This window comes from Narcine bancroftii, chromosome 4 (assembly GCF_036971445.1).
Source record: "Narcine bancroftii isolate sNarBan1 chromosome 4, sNarBan1.hap1, whole genome shotgun sequence".
Lineage (NCBI taxonomy): Eukaryota > Metazoa > Chordata > Chondrichthyes > Torpediniformes > Narcinidae > Narcine > Narcine bancroftii.
In genome coordinates this window covers 94,982,226-95,008,582 of record NC_091472.1, presented here as the reverse complement: position 1 = coordinate 95,008,582, position 26,357 = coordinate 94,982,226, and the positions used below count along the sequence as shown (strand labels likewise).

General features: G+C 44.6%; 1 protein-coding gene across 1 annotated transcript in view; it reads left to right on the top strand.

Moving 5' to 3' along the window:
• map3k4 (mitogen-activated protein kinase kinase kinase 4) overlaps positions 1-26,357 on the top strand; it is a 253,090-nt gene continuing 226,733 nt past the window's right edge. Inside the window, exon 1 of the mRNA XM_069932041.1 lies at positions 1-340. Within this exon, the coding sequence (XP_069788142.1) occupies positions 318-340 (23 nt within the window). The 5' untranslated portion in view covers positions 1-317. The remainder of the gene's footprint in view (positions 341-26,357) is intronic.

Sequence of the window (26,357 nt, the reverse complement as noted above, 5' to 3'; positions counted from 1 at the left end):
GAGGATTGAGGTGGTTCGTGCCTCCAGGCTCGCTTCCTGCCGGCTGTGTGCGAACGGGCTGGCCGCCGCGGGTTGCCGTAGTTACCACAGACCTGTCGCAAGATGGCCGCCGCGGGAGCCGAGCGGGGATCGAGCGCTGGCTGAGGGCAGAGCGGCGGTGGCGGCACTTCTCGTCTTCTCAGGTACCGGGAGTGCTGAAGCATAGTTTGATTTCTTTATTTATTTCGAATAAAGACGTTCTCCTCGATCCGTCTCTGCAAACGGCAGCGCCGACCAGCAGCTATGCTGTGCTCTCTGCACCAGTAGGAAACCCCGACATGGAACCGTCCGGTCTGCAAAGGTAAAACAAAAGGCGGCGGGAGGCAATGTTTGTGCGGCGGAGGAAGCTTGGAAGCGAAGGCCAAGCGGAATGAGTGGGGATGAAGGAGACCGGGCCACACTGTCCCTCTTTCTCCGACGTTGGCCTCGGCTCTGCGGTCGCGACGCATGCGCCCGGTGCCGGCTGCTTCCTGGCGGGGAGGAGGAACGCGGTCTGTTTGTTGCAGCTTGCTGTCTGCACCACTAAAACAAAGTCACTCAAACAAGATCCGTGCAAGGTCTTGTTTATTTTTGTTTTGTATCCTGTCGGAAAGTAACGAGGATGTGTGGTGCACGCTTGTGTTTCGGTGCCAGACGTGGTTTAATAAGCTGAGTTCCATTTGCCATTTTTTAAAAAAAAACTTCGGTTCTGCAGCAGGAATGAAGTATAGAAGACGAGTGCCGCCGTGCTGAAATTGCAGTCAGTCTATCCTTGTGTGTGCATTGAACGGGGTGGTGGCGATACGGAAGCAAACATCTGCCGCGGCTAAGTGATAAATGAGAATTTAGTTAAAAGATCGCGATCCTCAACGCTGCGGCGAGGCATTATTAAAGCAACCATGATTTAGGGTGCATCTGCATTCAGATACTTTCAGCGAACGTTTTGCAGGATGGTGATTGAGTTTTGAACTGCACTGTCGCGGTTGTTGGAGGAAATCCAGCAATCTTCTATTATTCCCTTTCCCACCAACTGTTGAAATGCGAAGCCATGGAAAATCCAACATCTTAATCAGAATTCTCTTGTTTTCCCGAAGACCAAGTGCATGAAAAACATTTTCGCCCTCTCACGGTAGGCCAGGCGAGTTATCCTCTAATTTGCCAGCATCCCATTTATTCCATCAATCTTTAAACGGGGATCATTTTCCAAGTCCACTTTTTCTCCAAAATTGTACCGTGCTGCAAACTCCTTCACCCCGCGGAGCGCCTTCAGTATGAGGATCGCACATTTAAATCTTCAGTTAACAGGATTTGAAGAAAGCAGTTTATTGGAGGGACTTGCATGTTTTTTCCGCCAGGTATTTAATATTCTTTGTGGGTTTTTTGAAGTGATGGATTTGAAAACAAATACTAATTATGTATCTGAAGGAGGAAGTATTTTCATTGGGAGACTGACCTGGCACAAAATAAAAACTGGGAAGTTTGGAGACTTCTGCATAGGAGATTGCGCCAGATTCAGGCCGGAATACGAGGGTTATTTTTTTTTTTATCTTGCAGAAAATTAAACCATTAATTATTTTTGTCATCTAATGACCTAGGGTTTATTCTGCCTTGATGCTGAAAAGCTGTACTGGAGTCGGGAGACATGACGGGGGAGAAGGAGGGACAGGACCTTTTAAAGCGTTTTAAATTCATTTTCAAAGCTCTGCCTTTCCAGGATTACTTTAATCTTCTGTTTCCCTCGGGTGTGGCCGTATCGTTTTCATCTTTCATGCATGCAAGTAAGATTGCTGCACACTTTATTCTAGAATTGAGGATGACGAAAGGTTTGCTCTATAGCCAAACTTGTTATTACCACGTTTATTTTAAATGCAAGAGCATCAATGCTTAAATAGTATTTAGTATTTTTTTTTAAATCTACGAATTCCACTTTGCCTCCTTACCTTACAGCATGATAACGCCCAACTTTGTCTTTCGTTTGTGCGAAATCATTTTGTTGTGCTTCATGTAACCTTAGAATTATTTTTACTATCGTGAACAATCTTTAGGCATTAACCTTCACAGTGAATTTCCATAGCTACCAATCTTCTCTGAATAGAGGATAAGATGAGCAAGAAAACCTGTCAATTATTATTTTGCCACTGAACTACCCTTCTCTGGCACCTCCGTGCTGATTCAGACATTTCAAAAGCTTAGTGTTATATTCTTTTGAAATGGTGTCGTTTGTAACTTCTCAGACTATTCCAGAAATCGCCTGGACACTTTCAGCCAAAGCTTGCAATGAATGGAATTATTCTAGTAAGGTATTTCCCCGAGTTTGAGAGGATTTCGTTGAAACTTGCACAATTTTGCAGCTTCCCCGGTTGGAGAGTCAAAAACCAGAAATCCCAGCCTCTGAATAAGGATTGAGGGAAGAAATTTCTTCACGCAATTCCTTGATTTTTTTTTTGACCCTGAGGACAATGAGCTCTAATCAAAACAGGATATTAAGAAAATTATGTGGGGATAAAGAAGCAAAAAAAAAAATGGTGCTGACCTAGCACGTCTGCTGTGATCTTCATGAATGGTGAAGATTGAAGGGTCAGAGTGCAGCCATTCTCAACCTTTATTCTGTTATATCCACCCTCCCCCCCACCCAACAAATATTTTGTTCAAAGTTTATGGGCCCCTTTCCCTGTGAAGCAGTCAAGTTTTGATTTTTTTTCTTCCTTCTCTCATTGATGGGCATGTAATAAAATTGTTAATGAGCTTGCATTTCATAGTTGGTTGATCCTGGCTGCCGCCGCTCCTCTTTAAGAATTTAGAATGTGCTTTTTAAATTCTAACTAACTGTACAATCAAGTTGAATAAAGCTTGAAAGCATCCATCAAGTTTTTTTTATTCTCACAATTTACTCAACTTAGTTGACATACATGGAGATGGCGTGGAGGCCCAAGTACTTAGATATCAACCCCAGCTCACTGGCAGCTGCCAAAGAGTGGTGACACTGGTGTACGATTTTCATGAACTATATCAATGATTCTGAACAAGTACAGAACACTATTAGGCTGTGTGAGTTGCAATGTTTTTGAATATATAGAAGGAAGTGAAAATTTTGACTCAGCTATCTCTAATTTGAACAGTTTATATTGTGAAAAATCCCACTGAGGTTTTTTTTTCCCCAGACATTTACTGGTTTATAGGCAGAAGAAACCAGGAGAATAATTGGATGATTTCTTAAGAGAGTTGGAAAAGTTAAAGAGAAACTGCAATTTTTGAGATTTTTATGAGCCCAGAGGACCCCAAAACCTAGCAGCAATAGAAATTCACCAAGACAAATAGTGACTCAAACAAAAATTGCTTTTAATTATCTTTAATCATGAAAACAGGATCACACTTTAACTTATTACTATTAACCTACTTAACCCCCTTCTAATTCTAATCATACATGTATGAAATGTGTATACAAGTTCAGCAAAGTTAGTTAATTCACAGTCTAATCTCACTCCTCTAAGTTCACTGGTTGCAGGCAATTCTTATACTGTGCACAGAATTTAACATTTATGAAGTTCACCAAGCTTTGATGCTTGAAAGTTAAATGGTTACCCCTCAGCAAGGTTCTTGTCAGTTTTCAGAGAGAGATTTGTTCTCACAATCTCGCTCTCTCTGAGAAAACCACATGATCCTCCTAGAACAGCAAACTGCCTTCGGACTGCGGCACTGGACCCAATCTTTTGAGTTTTCATCTGTTGCTTTCCAAAACAATAATCTATTACTCCACAGCATGTCCAATTAACATCTACTTGTGAAGTCCTTATAAGCATTCTTCAAAGTTTTTGCAAAGGCACTCAGAGCCTGCCTGGACTATCGGGCTTGAGCAGAGCTCTGGCATTTTAAATGACATCTGTTTTGATGTGTTTGTATCTGTGTGTGACCTAATTAAAAAAACTTGCCCCAATTGATCTCCTTTAAAACATATCGATATACAATATAAAATATAACATAATCTGTCACAGAGATAATAGTGCAGAGCAGTGTGGAAACAAGGCAATGTGTGACCCGTTCATTGCTGGGATTACCTCACCTTCAATACACCAGTGTCTCTTAGAAAACAAAACACTGGACTTTCAGTCTGCTTATAACCAATTAGTGTGTTAAATGTAGCTCAATGCAATAATGAAACATGTGCTTCCCCGGCAGCCCATAAAGCGGCAGTAGTGAATCCTGAACCATCACAGGTACTTTAGATATGTGAGAAGGATTCTTTAGCATAGCTGCCTGATAACCTTCCAGTTACTCTTGAGAAAACCAGCTGTGGCTGCCACTTATAATACAAAACAAATGTTCCTTCTGCGGTTTCTCTTACCATTCACGGGATAATTGTTCAGCATGAGAGACTACTTATAAATGTGCCAAGAAGAAACATTATGCCTGGTTGTGCAAATCCAAGGCCTCAACAGTGGTCAATTCTCAGGTACTGGCTACACTTACTAATGTGTCACAAGGACTCGATCAAAATGCAACCTTTGACTGTGAATGTTAAAAGGGCAAGTGCTCTGTTGGATTTATGCAGCGCTGATAGCTGCATTAGAGAGAAAGTCACACAGGAACTAAAACTAAATGTTCACCTGTCCAGTAAAGACATTACTGAAAATTTTAAACACTAATTCCCAAGAATATGTTGCTGTTGACCTAACTCTTAGTCTTAATAGCCAGCCACATGACTTGGTGTATGAAGAACCTATGTTTTGACTTAATACTTGGCCAGGATTTACAGCGTCCATCTGAGTGTGAAATTTGAATACGGAGGACGCTTGTCTCAACCAACCATAAATGATGCTGATCATTATGGGCACTAACGTCAGCAAAAATAGAAGAGCCATCCCTTTTTCCAAATTTCTCACCAAGTTGTAAACCAATTGTTGCCAAATCAAGACGCTTTAGCAAAGCTGATCATTGTGGAGGAAATTCAGCTATTACTTTCAGAAGGTATTATTGAGACGTGCATATCACCATGGCAAGCCCAAGTGGTAGTGAAGGATCTTACCCACTGACAAAAGAAATGAATGTGTGTGGATTATTCATAATCAATCAATACACGGAATTGAGGGTTTTCCCTTGCCAAGAATTAACCAAATGATGAATGAACTTGCAAAATATCATGTGTTCTCTAATTTTGACCTGAAAAGTGCCTTCCACCAAGTGTCTCTGAAGGAGTATGATAAGAAGTAAACGGCTTTTTAAGACAATTAACTTTTATACTAATTTTGTAGGATTCCATTTGCAGTCACAAATAGAGTAGCTGCCTTCCAGCAGGCTATGGACAAGTTAGTTGGAGAAGAAACACTGCAAGGTGCCTTCCTTTACCTTGATAATATCAGTATTATTGAACATGCACAAAAGGGACAAGATCAAAGTGTAAAGAACTTCTTAAAGGCCATCAGTCAGAGGCACAAAACACATAGAATCAGTTGGGTACAATTAAAAGAGTGGTTATCAACCCTTTTCCACCCACATACCACCTGTGGCTTAGGGAATACTTAAAGTGATATGTGAGTGGAAAGAAAAGGGTTGATACCCACTCATTTAATTAATATCTAATCAATTCCCCCACAGGTGTCAATCATCATTATGTTGATAATAACCTCCTGCAACACATTAACAAGGTTTGGAGAGGAGACAGTTAAATAGATTGAAGATAGGCTTCAGAGTTGAGCAGAATTTTAGCCTGCCATTTGCAATTGGATACTCTTGTTTCCTCATTTGCAGTCAGCAATCCATGCAGATTGGTAAAATCACTTCCTTTTTACTGACCATCAAAACAGTGCCACCTCAAGGGTACATACTTAGTCCCTTGTTCTATTCCCTGTACATTCATGATTGCTTAGGCAAGTTCCGCTCCAATTCCATCTTTGCTTGTTGGCTGAATAATGGGTAATGATGAGTCAGTAGAAAGGGTGGAGATAGAGAATCTGGTTATGTTGTGCTATAACAAGAATTCTGCTGAATGTTGGAAAATCTGTGAGCTTAATGTGGACTTTGGAAAGGGAGCCTGCGGGGCCATGTACTCATCTTCATTGAAGAGATGGCGGTGGAGAAGGTTAGGACTTTCTGTCCACATATCAGAGCACCCCTGAAGCCTGCCTATCAAGACAACTGTGAAGGCATAGCAAAGGCTCCACTTTCTGAGGTGACTGAGCATGTAATTAAATACTCTATTGAACTTCTACAGGTGTACAGTGAAAGTGTACTGGCTACATCATGGCCTGGTCTGGAAATGGAAGTACCCAGGAGTGTCAAAGGTGCCAGAAAGTGGCAAAACTAGCCAGGTCCATCTTGGACACTAATCTCCTGTCTATTAAAGATCTCTGTGAGGTGCTGCCTCACAAAGCCAGTCACCATCACAGAGGATCAACAACACAAAAGATCCCCATCACCTTGATTACAACCTCTTCTCACTGCTACCTTCACAAAAAAGGCACAGAAGCTTGAAGTCTAACATTCCTAGGTTCCATGAATAGTTTTGTTTCAACAGCTATCAGACTCTTGAACCACCCTAATCATGAACTATTTTGGGGCCACCAAAAGATCTATTTGGGTGGAAGCATTAGTTTTCATGCACTAACTGCAACTGGGGGTGGGGGGGGCGGGGAAGGAAAGTACAATACCCCGTATCCAAAACACTTGAGACCAGAAGTTTTTGGGGTTTTTATTTTTTGGTTTTTAGAACAGTGGAACTAAGCAGCATAGTGGTATCAGCAGAATACTTGTATCTGCGGTTTAACAGCAACAACCAACAATGACAGACTTTTTGAGCAGAAACATGACGCCAGGAGTGGAAAATTCATATGAAATTATGTTTAGTACTTAGTTTTTTTAAAAACTTGATCTCTGCTTACAGCCGTCGGTCCCCAACTATGGTCCCTGCTCCTGCTTGGGAGCCCAAGGTCCCCTCCTGCTTGGGAGCCCAAGGTCCCCTCCTGCCTGGGAGCCTGAGGTGACTTCTTTGACGTGGACGGCAAATGGAGACGCTGACTCCACCTGAAGTTGATGCTGAAGACCCAGAACTGTTTGGCATTTTTTTTTCACTGTTATTGTAATCATACTGGAACCAACAGAGCATCAGAGCTCAAGCCACGTGTTGAATTCTTTTCAGTTTGTGGTGACGTATCAGTGATCTTTTTTTTTTGGTTTTTGGATCTTCAGATATGGGGTACTCGACCCTTAAAGAGTATATTTGGCTCCAGAAAGTAAGAATTTCAATGCATCTGTATATTGGACTTGGGCATATGACAATAAATTGTCATCATATTTTGCTGATGTGTCTTAAGTGCAAAAAGAAACTAATTGTATTTCCAACTAAGATCTATGAATTTCTGAACATCATGGGAACCAAGGGATATGGTGAAAGAGCAGGAAAATTGTTTTGGATGGAACAGTGCCTCCCAAACTTTTTCAGGCTGCTGCCCCAACACGCCACATCCCAAGTGCGCCCCCCACACAATGGAGATGGGGGGCTAGTGGCGGCACCGAGTGGGGACGGGGGGCTAGTGGCGGCGCTGAGTGGGGACAGGGGGGCTAGTGGCGGCGCCGAGTGGGGAAGGGGGGTGCTATGGCGGCGCCGAGTGGGGACGAGGGGGGGCTAGTGGCGGCGCCGAGGGGGGGCTAGTGGCGGCGCCGAGGGGGGGCTAGTGGCGGCGCCGAGGGGGGGCCAGTGGCGGCGCCGAGGGGGGGCCAGTGGCGGCGCCGAGGGGGGGGCCAGTGGCGGCGCCGAGGGGGGGCCAGTGGCGGCGCCGAGGGGGGGCCAGTGGCGGCGCCGAGGGGGGGCCAGTGGCGGCGCCGAGGGGGGGGCCAGTGGCGGCGCCGAGGGGGGGGCCAGTGGCGGCGCCGAGGGGGGGCCAGTGGCGGCGCCGAGGGGGGGCCAGTGGCGGCGCCGAGGGGGGGCCAGTGGCGGCGCCGAGGGGGGGCCAGTGGCGGCGCCGAGGGGGGGCCAGTGGCGGCGCCGAGGGGGGGCCAGTGGCGGCGCCGAGGGGGGGCCAGTGGCGGCGCCGAGGGGGGGCCAGTGGCGGCGCCGAGGGGGGGGCCAGTGGCGGCGCCGAGGGGGGGCCAGTGGCGGCGCCGAGGGGGGGCCAGTGGCGGCGCCGAGGGGGGGCCAGTGGCGGCGCCGAGGGGGGGCCAGTGGCGGCGCCGAGGGGGGGCCAGTGGCGGCGCCGAGGGGGGGCCAGTGGCGGCGCCGAGGGGGGGCCAGTGGCGGCGCCGAGGGGGGGCCAGTGGCGGCGCCGAGGGGGGGCCAGTGGCGGCGCCGAGGGGGGGCCAGTGGCGGCGCCGAGGGGGGGCCAGTGGCGGCGCCGAGGGGGGGCCAGTGGCGGCGCCGAGGGGGGGCCAGTGGCGGCGCCGAGGGGGGGCCAGTGGCGGCGCCGAGGGGGGGCCAGTGGCGGCGCCGAGGGGGGGCCAGTGGCGGCGCCGAGGGGGGGCCAGTGGCGGCGCCGAGGGGGGGCCAGTGGCGGCGCCGAGGGGGGGCCAGTGGCGGCGCCGAGGGGGGGCCAGTGGCGGCGCCGAGGGGGGGCCAGTGGCGGCGCCGAGGGGGGGCCAGTGGCGGCGCCGAGGGGGGGCCAGTGGCGGCGCCGAGGGGGGGCCAGTGGCGGCGCCGAGGGGGGGCCAGTGGCGGCGCCGAGGGGGGGCCAGTGGCGGCGCCGAGGGGGGGCCAGTGGCGGCGCCGAGGGGGGGCCAGTGGCGGCGCCGAGGGGGGGCCAGTGGCGGCGCCGAGGGGGGGCCAGTGGCGGCGCCGAGGGGGGGCCAGTGGCGGCGCCGAGGGGGGGCCAGTGGCGGCGCCGAGGGGGGGCCAGTGGCGGCGCCGAGGGGGGGCCAGTGGCGGCGCCGAGGGGGGGCCAGTGGCGGCGCCGAGGGGGGGCCAGTGGCGGCGCCGAGGGGGGGGCCAGTGGCGGCGCCGAGGGGGGGCCAGTGGCGGCGCCGAGGGGGGGCCAGTGGCGGCGCCGAGGGGGGGCCAGTGGCGGCGCCGAGGGGGGGCCAGTGGCGGCGCCGAGGGGGGGCCAGTGGCGGCGCCGAGGGGGGGCCAGTGGCGGCGCCGAGGGGGGGCCAGTGGCGGCGCCGAGGGGGGGCCAGTGGCGGCGCCGAGGGGGGGCCAGTGGCGGCGCCGAGGGGGGGCCAGTGGCGGCGCCGAGGGGGGGCCAGTGGCGGCGCCGAGGGGGGGCCAGTGGCGGCGCCGAGGGGGGGCCAGTGGCGGCGCCGAGGGGGGGCCAGTGGCGGCGCCGAGTAGGGACAGGGGGTCTAGTGGCGGCGCCGAGTGGGGACGGGGGGGGGGGGGGGGCTAGTGGCGGCGCCGAGTGGGGACGGGGGGGGGGGGGGCTAGTGGCGGCGCCGAGTGGGGACGGGGGGGGGGGGGGCTAGTGGCGGCGCCGAGTGGGGACGGGGGGAGCTAGTGGCGGCGTTGAGTGGGGACAGGACGGGGCGGGTGGCTAGTGGTGGCGCCGAGTGGGGATGGGGGCTAGTGGCGGCACCGAGTTTGGTGGGGGGCAAGTGGCGGCGCCGAGTGGAGGGGGGAGGGTATTGGCGCCAGTGCTGAGTTGGGCGTAGTGACGCCAGTACAACAACATGGTGGGCACCAAGATCAGCTTTCAAGAGAATGCCTCCTCGTCACTGTTGCCACCCCAAGTCTGACCAGAAAATTGCTGCATTGCTTCTTCATTAAACTTGTCAGCAGAGTGAACAATAACCATACTGAAGGCTTGGAGATCCCCCTTTTTCATACCACCCCCTTGGATCTTTACACTGCCCATGGGAGTTTGGGAATCACTAGGTTAGAAGATCATATAATGAACAGTTGAGTAGTGAGGGGCTGAATGATCTCCCTACATTCAGATTTTGGCATTGTAATGTTCCTGTGAGTGGATAATGTTATATTTTGGTAAATAAGATACTCAAGTGGAAAAGTTGGGGAAACAAGAATAAAGTTATTGCAATGAAACCTGATAATCTGGTCTTTACCAAATTAGCAGCTTTCCTGGACTGTTTGATGTTAGATCAAAATCTCTACTTTTTAGTTTTTTTTTGTGAATGTTATACAGGAGTGTAATTTCCCAGTGATCTTGGTAAACTTAAATGGAGGATGGGAGCTGGGGCTGCATTCAGTTAAAAGGTAATGAGGCAAACTTTACCTGGGGAGCCAGAAACTTTATCTGCATGTTTTCCAAATGGTTAGATAATGTGTGACTAGACTTGTTATATTTAGTCATGCAGTGTGGAAATGGGCCTTTGGCCCAACTTGCCCACCTGCACTAGTCCCACCTGCCTCTGTTAACCCATATCCCTCTAAATACATCCTGTCCATTAAAAAAAATGTTTTAGTAATACTTGCCTCAACCACCTCTGGTAGCGCATTCTGTGTATCTGCACCCTCTGTGGGGTGGGAGGAAATTTGCTCATCAGCTTACTGTTAAATCTCTTTCTTACCCCACCCTTTTAAACCTATGTTGTTAAAGAGGAAATTTTGCAGGTGCTGTGATTGTAGTGCAATGCACAAAAGTGTTGGAGACATTTAGTAAGCTGTAAAAGGAGATGGGTGGCAAAATAAAAAGGTGGGAAAGGGATAGGAAAAGAGGGAGGAAGGGTCAAAGGATGGATATGAGTGAGAGGGCAGAAGAGAAGAATCCTATATCCTCTTGTTACTGTTTTATTTTCTCCCCTCTACTCTGGGCAAAAGACTCTGAAGAAGCTTATCAAGTTTGGTGAAACAAAAATATTTATAACATTGCTCAAAAGAAGTTAGCCAAAGGATTTGAAAATGTTAGATTCCAGTAAACAACCAAAATAATTTTGTAAGGGGAAGTTAAATTCAAGAAAAAGTTTGCAAGAAATTTAGAAGTTGACTAACAGTTTCTAGAGTTCTTAACAAAAAAAAAGAGCAAAAATTCAAGTTGACTTGTAGTCCGAGGCAGAGGTCTACATTGAGAAGTAAGGAAATAATGAAATTAAGTACATTGAAAGAAGACAGGAAACACATTCTGGAATTAATGAAGATCTAGTTAATTTTGAATGAGGAATCAAAGTAATTGAGTAACATAAATGGAGAAATTAAAAGGATTAAGATGACAAAGCCACAGGGCTGGTACGTGTACATGTTGTGTTTGGAAGAGATAGCTATTGGGATATTGAATAAATTGGTCTCGTCTGACAAAATTTCATGAATTCTGGAACATTTTCCAGATTGGATATTAGGAAATGAGGTGGGGAGAGAAAATTAGGAACTATGACCTTCACTGCCAGGGGAAATTCCAGTAAGATTGATGATGCTTATTGTCCACAGGAGGTAAAGATATTTCTTCTTCTTTGGCTTGGCTTCGCGGACGAAGATTTATGGAGGGGGTAAAAAGTCCACGTCAGCTGCAGGCTCGTTTGTGGCTGACAAGTCCGATGCGGGACAGGCAGACACGATTGCAGCGGTTGCAGGGGAAAATTGGTTGGTTGGGGTTGGGTGTTGGGTTTTTCCTCCTTTGCCTTTTGTCAGTGAGGTGGGCTCTGCGGTCTTTTTCAAAGGAGGTTGCTGCCCGCCAAACTGTGAGGCGCCAAGATGCACGGTTTGAGGCATTATCAGCCCACTGGCGGTGGTCAATGTGGCAGGCACCAAGAGATTTCTATAGGCAGTCCTTGTACCTTTTCTTTGGTGCACCTCTGTCACGGTGGCCAGTGGAGAGCTCGCCATATAACACGATCTTGGGAAGGCGATGGTTCTCCATTCTGGAGACGTGACCCATCCAGCGCAGCTGGATCTTCAGCAGCGTGGACTCGATGCTGTCGACCTCTGCCATCTCGAGTACTTCGACGTTAGGGATGTAAGCGCTCCAATGGATGTTGAGGATGGAGCGGAGACAACGCTGGTGGAAGCGTTCTAGGAGCCGTAGGTGGTGCCGGTAGAGGACCCATGATTCGGAGCCGAACAGGAGTGTGGGTATGACAACGGCTCTGTATACGCTTATCTTTGTGAGGTTTTTCAGTTGGTTGTTTTTCCAGACTCTTTTGTGTAGTCTTCCAAAGGCGCTATTTGCCTTGGCGAGTCTGTTGTCTATCTCATTGTCGATCCTTGCATCTGACGAAATGGTGCAGCCGAGATAGGTAAACTGGTTGACCGTTTTGAGTTTTGTGTGCCCGATGGAGATGTGGGGGGGCTGGTAATCATGGTGGGGAGCTGGCTGATGGAGGACCTCAGTTTTCTTCAGGCTGACTTCCAGGCCAAACATTTTGGCAGTTTCCGCAAAGCAGGACGTCAAGCGCTGAAGAGCTGGCTCTGAATGGGCAACTAAAGCGGCATCGTCTGCAAAGAGTAGTTCACGGACAAGTTTCTCTTGTGTCTTGGTGTGAGCTTGCAGGCGCCTCAGATTGAAGAGACTGCCATCCGTGCGGTACCGGATGTAAACAGCGTCTTCATTGTTGGGGTCTTTCATGGCTTGGTTCAGCATCATGCTGAAGAAGATTGAAAAGATATTTATAATTCATCTTTATCTCCTATGGATGCTGCTAGACCTGCTGAGTTCCTCCAGCATTTGTATTTCAACTACAAATACAGACTTCTGTGTTTCACTCCAATGAGTTTATTGACACAAACATTGTACAATGCATATATACTATTTTGCTGCAGCCAAACAGGTACTTGTAAATAATAACTATAATAAACTAATTGTATTAAATTAAAATAGACAATATATTATATAAGGTGGATAATAAATATTCACATAAATCCTAGTGCCAAAAAAAAATGGGATTGCAATAGTGCAGTCAGTCCATGATTAGTCCATCAAGGAGAGGTTCAAGAGTCTGATAGCTATTGGAAAGAAATAGTTCTTGAATTTAAAGGTGCTGGTTTCTATCTGTACCTTCTGCCTCAAGATAGTAGTGAGAAGAGTTTGTGACCAGGGTGATGGGGTCATTTATGATGGCTTTCGTCTTCAGGCAGCCCCTCACAGATTTCTGCAATGGATGAAGGGTCCGAAGCAATGATGGGCCTGGCTATGTTTGCTACGTTCTATAACCTTCTGCATTCCTGGGCTCTTCCACTGCCAAACTGAGTTGTGATGCAACCAGTCAGCATACCTTCCACAATTAAACAAGAAAGTCTGCAGACGCTGTGATTGTAGTGCAATATACAAAAGTCCTGGAGAAACTGCAGGTTACGTAGCATCTTTTGGAAGTAAAGAGTAACCAGAGTTTTGGGCCTGCCCCTTCGTCAGGATATGAGCAAAAAGCAGGTATGTGTGGCTGACCGCTACAAAGAAACACACACACTCAGTGTGGGAGGTTAAGCTCGTTCCTTTATTAGGGCTGGAAAGGCTGCTTTTATACTGTTCAAATTCCTGCTGTTTTTGCTGATTGACTGAGTCAGCCATATTAATAACCATAGCTGGCAGGAACTTCCATGCATATGAATGCCCTTCTTCCCCAGCCTGTTTCTGCTGAGATAGCTGGGCAGTTTGACCAATGCCATTTTAGGGCTGTTGGTCTGATGCTGCCCCAGCTTCTACTCCTGCTGGTTCATTGTCCTGGGAGTTGCTTTAGCGATTTCTGCCTGCTTCTGCTGCCGGCCCGATCTCCACGATTGCAGGCCGCCATTCATGCACCTGAATAAAAAGATGGGTAGGAGAGGAGAGAGGAAGGGTCAGGAAGAGGGGTGCAGGCTAACAGGTAAGAGGTCATAGACGGATACAAATGAGAGGGTAGAAAAGAAAAACTGAGGTGATAGGGGAGGGAGAAGCTCTCTGAATGGGGAGGGGATGGGTTGCTGGAGTACGAGACGCAGACTCTGGGGAAAGGTTTAACGGAACTTGGATAATTCAATGTAAATGCTGTCTAGTTGGAGAGTGGAATATTTGGTATTATAACTATATAACAATTACAGTACGGAAACAGGTCATCTTGGCCCCTCTAGTCGGTACTGTTGCAAGTGATCTCCTCTAGTCCCACCTACCTGCATTCTGTCCAGAACCCGCCAATCCCCTCCCATCTATGCACCTATCTAACTTTTCCTTAAATGACAAAATTGACCTTGCTTCAACCTCCCCTTCCGGAAGGTCATTCCACTCAGCCACCACCCTCTGAGTGAAGAAATTCCCTCTCATGTTACTTCTAAACTTGTTCCCCCTAACCCTTAACTCATGACCTCTCGCCTACCCTCAAGGGGAAGAGCCTATTCATATCAACTCTGTCTATCCCCTTCATAATTTTAAATACCTCTATCAAATCCCCCCCTCAACCTTCTACACTCCAATGAATAAAGACCCAGTCTACTCGTTCTTTCTTTGTATTCTAGATACTGCAATCCAGGGAACATTTTAGTAAATCTTCTCTGCTCCTTCTCTGCCTTATTGATATCTTTCCTATAATTAAGGGACCAGAATTGCACCTTTTTCTCAGCCTTTGTTCACTGACACCTCTCAAACCAAAGTCTAAAATGCCCTTCCCTATGCTGAATTACTCACACACAAGCCGCTCTCACAGTGGCCGCTCTGTTTTATTTTTATTTACTCTTCCTCTGATGTAGCTTTCTCGCTTTGCAAAAAGCTCCTTGTTTTTAACACTTCTCCCCAACCTGGGTGTTGCTTTCTTTTTCTGCCACTTGATTGGTCCTCTGCTAATGTGCTGAGACCAGCAAAAAGCTTCTTGTTTTAAACACTTCTCCCCAACCTGGCTGTAGCTGTCTCATTTTGCCACTTGATTGGTCTGCTACTTCTTCCCATCTGCCATCAGATTTCTGAATGGAAAATGAACCACAGACACACTGTCTCACTGTATGGGAATAGTATCAGGTTTGGTGGGCTTACAGAGAGATGAGTGTGGGCACAAGTGTCATACTCAAAGGTAACTTTATTGTACACAGGAATCAAACAGGGAAAGATGTCAAACAACACCTAATCATTCTCACTAGTTGCTGTACAGGCATTCCACATTGGAACTAGGTTGGAATCTGATACTGGTGGCTGCCTATCTTCTGCACGAGACAAAAACTATAATGGTGTAAATAGGCACGTTAGGCATAAGGGTCCTCAATACCAGTGACTGTTTACCCAACCACACTCACAGGAACTTCAGCAGACACTTCTGATCCCTTCACCTCAGGGTGTGGCTCAGTGTTAAGTAATATATGATTACTAACACACTCTAATAAAGCAGGGACTTAAACACACACTGCCTGTATCAACTGGAGGGAGGGTGTTCCTGATCAATGCTAAACACTGCCAAACGATACTATGGTCCTGCTCTGTGTAGTGCACACCTTGCCAATGATTGCGCAAGTGACGTCCACAGTTAAAGGACCTGGCATAGAGCAGCACTCGCAGTCAGAACCAAGGACCGGAGAGAAACTGTCACACATGTTGGAATTTATACTGTACTGAGCTGGGTGGCTGGCCATTAGTGACTCTGAACTATTTAAATGAGCCAATGGTAAGGTGATGCACCTTCCAACTAGGGTCCAGACAGGGAGGCCACATGATTCTTGATCATCGACATATAACACTCATTTTCTCTTTTGCACAAATTTGATATTTTTTTAAAATAGTGATATTTGTACTTGTAATGCTGTGACACGTTCATGACAATAAATTCTGGTTCTGAATCCGACGTTGTGTCCATCACTGAATTATTGATAATGGATGCTTGTAATTGGGAGCGAAACATCCAAGGATAAATAGTATATTGATGGATAATGAGGGACACTGGGTGGTGTGGCTCTGTAGGTAAGGGATAATATTAAATCATTAGAAAGGGGTGAGAGAGGATCAGAAGATTTAAAATCATTGTGGGTTGAGTCAAGAAATGCAATTGAAAAAATACACTTAGCAGTTGTATACGGACCTGTAAATAGGATGTGGATAACAAATTATAACCATATATAGTAAAGGCATGTCAGAAGGGCAATGTTATGGTTGTCATGGGGGATTTTAACATGCAAGTAAATGTGGGGGGGGGGGGTGGTGGGGGAAAGAAAGCAGGTTTGGACTGGATCTCAAGACAGAATTTCTGTAATGTCTGTGAGATGGCTTCTCAGAACAGCTTGTAGCTGAGCTGACCAGGGAAATTGCATTTCTAGATTTGGTATTATGTAATGAACCAGAGTTGATAAGGGAGCTGAATGTAAGGGAACTCTTGGGAGTCAGTGACTGTAATATGATAGAATTTGTCCTGCAGTTTGAGAGAAAGAAACTAAAATTAAAGGTGTCATTGTACCAGTGAAACAAAGGGGCAATAGAGTACGAGAGAGGAATTGGCAAATGTTAAGTGGAAAGGCACATTAGCAGGGAGGATGGCGAGCAGCAATAGTTGGATTTTCTGTGACAAATGAGGAAAGTGCAGGACAGATATATTCCAAAAAATAAATATTTGAATGGAAAAGTGACAATGTGGTGGCTCCAGGAAAGGTTGTCTGAGATTTGGATTCCCAAGAACTTGAAGGTTCCGACCTCTCCACCACCTCCCCATCATTGTGGACTGGTTTGTGATTCCTTCAGTCTCTCATTCCCAAAATCTATAATAAGCTCTTTGGTCTTGATCTGGTGAGAGCAAGATGGTTATTCTGATACTACTTAACCAGGTTCTCTTTCTCCATCCTATATTCTGACTCACCATTTTCAGTTATTCAGCCAACAATGGTGGTAGATTGAGTTTGAACTGAAATTGGGTATGGAGTCATGGGTGTGTGTTGATGGTCAATGTGGAGGAGGTGATGTTGCCAATCTGGACTTATGGATGTCTGGCAATGAGGATTGGTGGAGTCTATATGCAAATATGAAAAATCCAATTTGATAAATCTTAGTATTTTGTGGATACATAAGAATACCAGAATAGACAAGGGGAAATCTGTTGTAGTAGTATATTTGGTCTTTGGAAAGCCCTCTGCAAAGGTGTAACAGCAATTTTTAAAAAAAGCGTTCAATGAGGATTATTTAATAGAAGGAAACACAGTAGAAATACCTATTGTCTGACATTATAACCAATGGGATGCTGCTTGGATCTGTTTAGTTCCTTACATTTTCACAATCTTTCTCAAATATTTAGACCAGGATAAAGATTAACATTTGATACATTGCATGGCATCAAGTATGAGAAGGATGTGGAGAGGCTGCATGGGCTAAACACACCAATCATGGCAGATGAAACACAAAGTGGAAAATTTTAAAGTAATTTATTGTACAAGGGGAGGAAAGTTTACGGGAGATGTTATGGGTAGGGTTTTTTTACACAGTAGTGGGTGCCTGGAATGCATTGCCAGAGGTGGTGGCGGAGGCTGGTACATAGGGACATTTAAAAGGCACATGGATACACAATTTAATTTGTTGAGTAGTTTTATATAGGTCAGCACAACATTGGGCAGAAAGGCCTGTATTGTGTTGTAATGTTCTAATTTACTTGGACAGAAAAATTGCAGATTTTATTTAAATGGTGAGGGATTGAGAGGTGTTCTTATAGACCCAAATAACCTTGCACATGAAACACTGAAATTTAATGTGCAACTGTGACGGCACACATCCTCATGGCGAACCGGCCCCGCTTGTTTTGCCACGTGGTGGGGCAGCCATGGGGAAAAGGCATCGTCAGAGGTTTCTCTCTGACTCCAGCATCCCTTCCAGCGCGCACCCTGGGCAGCGATTATGATGTCACAATGCACCAGGTGACTGAGCTCATGCTGCCCTTATAGGGGCGTGCTGAATTTGAATAAAAACTGTCGTTAACGACCATCAATGTGGTGGCTGTGTTTCTTCCACTACTCACACCGCCACACAACAAATAATGAGGAAGGCAAATTGTTCATTCACTTTCCTTTTTTCTCTCCATGTTTCTTGTGTGTTAATTATACTGGAGGAACAGCAGCAAACAAGCCTTTCACTGCATTAGTGCATGAAATTCATGTATATGATAAATCTTATTATTGTCAAGACTGTTATACTGCATTTGTTAGGATCTTGGGCTGTATGAACTCGCACAATATCACTGAATTGTTTCTTCTGTATTGCGCAGTCAGTTGAATTACATTTCTCTCTTTTTGTATACATTTTTTTCTTGAATACTTATTTGCATTTTGTTAAGTCAAAATTCTGACGGGCCCTGCAGGCAAATGAACATCAGGGTTGCTTATGATGTCAGATATGTACTCTGACAATAAATTTGAACTTTGAACTTTTGATAGTGTTAAGTTGTGGTGAAACCTACCCAGTCTTGAAAATTGGCTGTCAATGTGGAACCAGTTTGACCAAGGCAAACCTGAAATCGTAAGTTTGCCTGGGCTTCTGCTTATTTACATAAAGCTGTATCATCTTGATGAGAAATGTGTAAGGAACACACTGGGCACACCTTGCTGAAATTAACATATTTAATGATTAACCATTGTTCATTTATCTTGAAGTAGTTCATGGTTTGTTTAAGGATTGAGAAGACATATTATCCAACCTGGGACCAAAATGTAATGAGTAGATCTGATATTGTTTGTTGTGGGTGGTCTGAGGATCATTGCAGCATGTTTTAAAATCAAAGAAGTTTGAAATAATTAATTGCATTCAAGTTGTATGTCTATGAATTAGTTTGGCATTACTTAAGTATTTTACTTGTCACTCCTTCATTTCACAAAGATGTTTCCATTGTGTAGTCAAACTTTATCAGCAGAAGAATTGCTTGATTGCATTTAGAATTTGGCATGCGCTGAATGGTTTCTAATTCACCATCTTGCTTGTTAAAGGAATTATTGTTGTAGAGAACATTAGCAGCATTTAGTAGAGTGGCTGGAGGAAAGCAATGTGGTCAGCAGGAAACTGAATTGGAAGCAACGTTAAAGACTTGATGGAATGAGTAGGAGATTTTGTTGACTCTGATTTTTTTCTTTAGGGTGGATAGAAGAGTAGGCAAGTGAAGCTAAAAGCAGGAATTTAATTTGTGTTTCCAGAACTAAAGGCAGACCCCAGAATAGAGATGGGCGCAGGCTCTATATTTGGTTGGTTGGTGGTAGCACCAAATGAACTAGAATAATTTGAAGCCTGCAATCTGGGATTGTGAGTGCAGTGAGAATCTGTTACTGGCTGCAGAGTAGTATAAGGGTATAAATGGGCTATTAATCAGTAGAGCAGGTAACATCATTGGAAAGAGAACTCTAATTAACATTTCAAGTCGATGACCTTTCATCTAAACGACTACTGTCTGAAGAAGACTTCATGAAGAGAAATATAGAGATGCAAACCATGGTAAAGGTGGTATGCTTTGATGTAATATTGTAATTATACCTTTTTAAATTCTTTTTTTCTATTTTTATTTAAATGTAATTCTTTATTGTATTCATGTTACAAAATTTTAAATAAAGTCTTTAAAAAAAAAAGGTGGTATGCTTTGGGTCTTGGGCAATTCCTTTACTCCTCCATGTTTTGTTCTTGCCATCACTCTGATACAGATTAATCTTGGTCTCATCTGCCCACAAGACCAGTTTTCCAGAATTCTGCAGGCTCTTTGTAAAAACTTATTGGAAAACTGTAATGTGGCCATACTTTCTGTGGCTAACTAGTGGTGTGCATCTTGGCTCCATATTTCTGTTCATGAAATCTTCTGCAGACAGTAGTCATTGACTTATCCACACCTGAAGAATGTTTCTGATCTGTGGGTTATACGTTTGGGGATTTTTCCTCATTATGATGATCAGTCCCTTTGCGATTTCTAAGCTCACCAGTATGCTCTTTCTTAATGATGTTTCAAAAGTTGATTTTTGGTAATCTTGAAGTTTGGGTGATGTCTCTTGCAGTTTATTCTTGTTTTTCAACCTTACAATGCCTTCTTTAACTTTCTTTGGCACAACGCTGGTCCTCGAAGAAAAATGGCAGCTACATACTCCAAAGGTGATCAACAGCTTAGAAGCAAAGCTAGCTCTCTTTTGCATCAGAGAAGCAATTCTACAAATCAATACCTTTGTACTCAAAGCCAAGCACCCCAAACCTCATGGTACCCTGAAATGAGGGGACTATGTATAAAAAGTGCTTTAATTTCAGCAAGGTCAAACGAAAATATGTACAAATAACATTTAAATCTGGAATGTACAATTTAATTACAAGTGAATTGTTTGATAACAAATTTAAAATTCTGGAGCACAGTGGCAAATGAAAGAAAAAAAGTGTCTTTGTCCCAAACATTATGGAGAGCACTGTATTTCAAATAGAGTGGAGCCAGGAAGGTTTCCTTAAAATGGGTAAAAGATTTGATGGGTGGGGTATGAATTTATATTGGCAGGTATAATACTCTAATGGTTTAAAAATTGAATTGAGTAAACTTGTTGATAGATTGTAAACTCAGTAGGAGTCACAGGGCATTGTCGCCATTACATTTGAACAAGAAAGACAGAATTTGATTTTTATGCCAAGAAAGTTTGATAAGGTTCATCCTGCTAGGCTCATCCAGAGAGTCATAAAGCATGGGATCCATGGAAACCTGGCTGTGTGGATTCCAAATTGGCTTACCCACAGAAGGCAGAGAGAAGGTGGTTTTAGATGGAGCAAATTCTGCTTTGAGGTAGTGACTAGTGGCTTCTGCGGAGATCTATTCTGGGACCTTGGCTCTTATCATTTTATAAAAATCACATGGATGAAGAAGTGGAGGGGTGGGTCAGCAAGCTTGCTGATGATACAAAGGTTGGAGGTGTTGTGGATAACATAGAAGCCAAAAAGGAAATTCATGGTCATGCTGATTGCTGCAGTGTGCATTCTGCCTTTGGCAAATGAGGGTGAAACAATGAAGGAACTTTATGGTTGTATGATTGTAGCTGGTGACTTCAACCACACCAGCCTGAAATTGTTCTATCACAGTTTCAACAGCATGTTAACTTCTTCATTAGAAGAGAAAACACCCCAGATTGAGTGTACACCATCGTCCCTGGTGTGCATTAGGTTGCCCCTTGACCCATCTTGGATACTCAGACCACACATCCATTTTGCTAACCTTGGCATACAGACCACTTTTAAATCCAATGAAGCCAGTTCAGAGGTCAGGACATGAGTGTTTGAGTTAGCCACCTAGTATTGCTGCGTACATGAGCTCAGTGACTGGCTACAGTAGCAAGAGTATCGCGGATGTCATGGGAATCAAATGCCACATAGACAGGGCTAACAAGAAACCATGGCTGGACGCAGAGGTCTGTGCACATCTTGGAGCTCAGGATGCAGTCTTCAGGACAGGAGGCAAGATAGTACTATGATCAACCAGGGCTGAACTCTCCTGTGCAATGTGGAAGGCAAAGTTTGGGTACATGAAGAAGATCTATAGTCAGCTGTCCCAGACACACTTGGCGCATGCGGCAAGGTATCAAAACAGTAACAGATCACGACACAACCTTGTGAGTTAATGATAACTATGCCTCCCTTCCAGACAGATTAAACATCTTTTATGCATGGTTTGATGAGAAGAATGGGCTGACACCAAAGAAAGCTCAGTCTTCCTCTGAAGAACCGGTCCCTTGCATAGCTATGGCTGAGGTGAGGAGAATCTTAACCAAGTTGAACCTGCACAAGGCAGGAGGACCAAACAACCCACCTGATCAGGTACTGAAGGACTGTGCAGGCCAACTAACAAGTCCTGATGGACATTTTCAACTTGTAATTTGTAGCAGCTCATCGTCCTCCCAGGTTTCAAGGCAGCCACCATCACCCCTACCAAAGATGTCGACAGTAACTATTCTCAACGACTACTGTTCAATGGTACTGACCTCCACCATTATGAAATTCATCAAGCACTTGGTGATGGAACACATCAAAGAATGCTTTCCAGAGGCGCTGGACCAATTTCAATTCGCCTACAGACAGAACCATTCTACTGATGATGCTATTAGCCCTGCCACTCCACTCCGTCTTGACCCACCTGGAGAACGCCGCCTCATATGCAGAACTGTTGCTGTTCATTGACTTCAGCTCTGCATTTAATGTAATCATATCCTAGAGGCTCATGGATAAACTGAATTCTGAACTTTCTAATGAAAAGACCACAGTCCATCTGAGTTGGTAGCAGAACATCGAGCACCATCACATTGAATACTGGCGTATCTTGTGTATTCATGCTACTGACCTATGACAACAATGCTATTTCCAGAGTCATCAAGTTTGCAGATGATACGACAATAGTTGGCCTCCTCAGCAGCAATGATGAGAAGAGGTGGAAATTCTTGTGAAATAGTGTGAGAATAACAACCTGAGTCTCAACATGGACAAGTTAAAGGAGATGATTGTGGACTTCCGGAAAACCAGGGACAACCACCTTCTACTACACACTAATAGCTTGGCATTGGAGAGAACTCACGGTTGGCATAGTGGTTGCATTATACTTTTACAGCGCCAGCGATTTGGACTGGATCTGGGTTCGAATCTCATACTGTCTCTCAGCAGTTTGTACATTCTTCCCGTGTCTGCATTGGTTTTCTGTGGGGGCTCCGGTTTCCTCCCACCCTTCAAAAATGTCTTGGGGTATAGTTTAATGGGGTGTGAATTGAGCGGCACAGACTCGTAGGGCTGAATTAGCCTGTTATCTTTAAATTTAATAGAGTGGTTAGTGCAGAGTTCGTTGGAGTCCATTTAAGAAGTGACCTATCCTGCACACAAAACATCTCACTTGTAGGTACATCAGCGACTGCACTTCCTTAGAAGGCTGAGGTATGGAGAACTACCAGCCACTATTTTGTCAACTTTCGACAGGAGCTCTATCAAGAGTGTCCTGGCTGGCTGCATCACAGGTAGTACAGTTGCTATAGACTCACTAGAGCATCAGATTGGGGTCAATCCACAGGACTATAAAAATGGCAGAGAAGATCCCTGGGGTTGCCATTTTTCCCAACCCCCATTGATGTGATTTGCTGGGATCATTTAAAGAGGGCTCACAAAATCATGGAGCAGCATACTACTCCCATCAGGAGCTTGTTCTCTCTTGGAAATGTCACTGTTGGTTTTGCACTATTGCTGCAAAGGGAAAACTTATTGCTGGGGATCTTGTGCTTGTCCTTTCGTTTCACAGTAATTGAAGTCATGGAAAACAGATGCAAAGAATTCACTGAGAGCCAGAAACATGCTTTTTAGAACATAGAACAAAACAGCACAGTACAGCCCCTTTGGCCCTTGATGTTATGCTGACCCATATATTCCTTTTATTTAAAAAAATGTACTAAACCCTCCCTCTTTTATCATCCATGTGCCTATCTAAGAGCCTCTTAAATGTCCCCAGTGTTTCAGCCTCCACAACCATTCCTGGCAAGGCATTCCAGGCACCCAGAACTCTATGCATTAAAAAAAAACTTACCGCTGATGTCTCCCCTAAACTTCCCTCCCTTAACTTTTGTAAATATGTCCTCTCATGTTTGCTGATCTTGCCATGGGAAACAGGTGCAGGCTGTCCATCTTATCTATGCCCCTCATAATCTTTAGACCTAAAGTGTCTCCTTTCATCTTTCCATGCTCCAAAGAGAGAACTCCCAGCTCTGCTAACCTTCCCACATAAGACTTGTTTTCCAATCCAGGCAACATCCTGGTAAATGTCCACTGCACCCTTCCACATCCTTCCTATAACGAGGTGACCAGAACTGAACATAATACTCCAAAATTTGTAGAGTTGCAACATGATCACTCTACTCCTGAATTCAATCCCCTTATTATTTAATCCTGTGTGGCAACCGTTTAGAGATGTGTGGATTTGGCACCCCAAGGTCACTTTGTTTATCTTCACTCTTAAATAACCAACCATTAACCCTGTACTCAACCTTATATATAGTTTGTCCTTCCAAAATGCATCACCTCACATTTAACCAGATTGAACTTGACCTGCCACTTTTCTGCCCAACTCTATCTTGCCCATTTTCTATCTTGTAACCTTTGACAACCTTCAGCTCCATCCACAGCTCTTCCAACTTTTGTCATCAGCAAACTTACTGACCCATCCTTCCGCCTCTTCATCCAGGTCATTTATAAAAATCACGGTTGGGTACCAGAACAGATCCTTGTGGAACTCCACTAGTCACTGACCTCCAGTCAGAATAGTTTCCTTCCACTACTGCTCTCAGCTTTCTTCCTACAAGCCAATTTTTTATCCCCACAGGAAAGGCTCCACAGATCCCGTGCCTTGTGACTTTCTGGATTAGTCATTCATGGGGGACCTTGTCAATTGCTTTTACTGTAATCTTTTCAATTTATTTTTATGTTCTGAAATAAAGACCTATACTGGAAGCTCTTTGGGGGTGTGGTTGTGGGGGAGGGGGATCAGAAAGCATCAATTGCGAGAGAGAAGATTTAATGTTTAACATCATCCTTTTTATGAGAACATGCATTAGTAAACATTTTTTTCTAACTTTTTGCCTTGTACTGAGAAAGATCATTGAACTTGAATGTTAAAGTTTTCTTTGCAAATGCTATCTGATGTGCTGTGTTTTCTGCATTCTGTTTTTAGTTCAGATTTGTTTTTTTATTTAAAATATTGTTGCTTTCTTGATGCTTAAACCAGTCTTCACTAGCTATGTAATTGCAGTTAATTCACAATTAATCCTCCTTGAATAAATTACTAACAAACATCTGCATCCCTTAAATGTAAAAGCCTTGGTATTTTTCTGCCCATTTACAAAATGCACCATGTATCTAGTTTGTAATATAAATATGCTATATTTTGTCTAGATGCATTTCTGTAACAGACCTCTCTGTTCAAACAGAATCATAAAATGCAAAATGTTTAATTTTCCCCACTTGGATTAATCCTGAGTTTATTATTTTTAAAAATGCATATTTTTCTATTGCCTTCACAATGCACTTGTTGCTTTACTGCTTGAAATATAAAAAGAAAACTATGTATTTAAACTGGTTTAAAGTTTTAGCAAAATGGCATTTAATTGCACTGTGAATAATCTTAAGTTTTCCAAATAATCTTGTTTCAATTCATGCAGTCTGTTCCTAGTTTGGCTCAGAATTCACATTTTACGACACTGCTGGCCAGTATTGTGCAATTGAAAGGTTCTGTAAAAACTTGATGTGCATGAAGATTTGTGTTGTGTATTTGTGTTTTGTATTTTGGCATATGGGTGTATTGATGTAATTCCCCCTTACAAATTCAGTGTAGGGGGAAATCATGATAAATTATGGCTGTGATATCAAAATAGTGTTTGAGATATAATGTTTACCTTTAAATTCCCAGCAAAAAAAAATTTGAAACCATATAACAGGTGTATTTGGTTTAGTATACTGGGGATAGCTGTCAGAGCTGGTAGTGGATGAGAAGATTTTGCCAAAGTCAGGTGTACTAAATGAGAGGGGGACTGTCACTCCACCTGACAGGAAGGGTAATTGTATGCTTTATGAGGGTAGAGACGTCAGTCCAATCAGTTGTGCGAGGCAGTGGAAAAGGCTCTTTGAAAACCTGGGACTTGTTTGATCTATGGTGGAAGTAAGTAAGCAAAGGATTAGTCTTGTTAGAGTTAAATTTTAAAAAAATAGGGCCTTTTTTTATTGCAGCTTGACAGACACACACAGACACACAGTGACATTTCCCTTTATTTTCCCCCTTCATCCTTCCCACCTCCGCACTCCCAACTTAAAATAAGAATCAAAAACAAACAAATAATAAAAGCACACAAAAAAAGGAAAAAGGAAGTCATATCAACCATATTTTCATATTTAAGTCTTCTAGTACTTGTATAATATCTCTAAGAGATGGAGGTCCAAACTTGGCAGTTTTTTAGATTGTAAGTAATTTTTTCTCATGGAATACATTTGTTCATTTCTATATGCTATTGTTGTATTTTTAAGCTTACTTTCATTTTCCAAGTTGTCATTATACACTTTTTTGCTGCTGCAAGCGCTATCATTATAAATCTTTTTTGAGCTCTGTCTAATTTTAGCTCTAGTTTTTTTTTTGTCTTTTATGTTATTTAATAGAAAGATTTCTGAATCTTTGGAATGTTATTTTTTTGTAATTGTGTTTAATATTAAGTTTAAATTTTCCCAGAAAGTTTTCACTTTTGTACATGTCCAAATTGTGTATAATGTATTCCAGTCTCTTGTTTGCAGCGGAAGCATTTATCCGATATTGTTGGATTCCACTCTTTTAACATCTGAGGTGTAATATGCAGTCTATGTAGCCAATTGTGTTGTCCAGGTACATGATCCTTTATCTGGAACCCTTGGCGGACAGTGTATTCCGAATTTTGGATTTTTCCGGATTTTGGAAAACCCACCCGAATTGTGCTGCCTCCCCCGGCTGCCCGTCCCCACTTGCCGGATTATGGAGCTTTCCGGATTTTAGATGTCCTGATAAAGGATCGTGTGCCTGTATCATACGTAACCTAGTATTTATTGTGTTCCTCATGGTTCCTG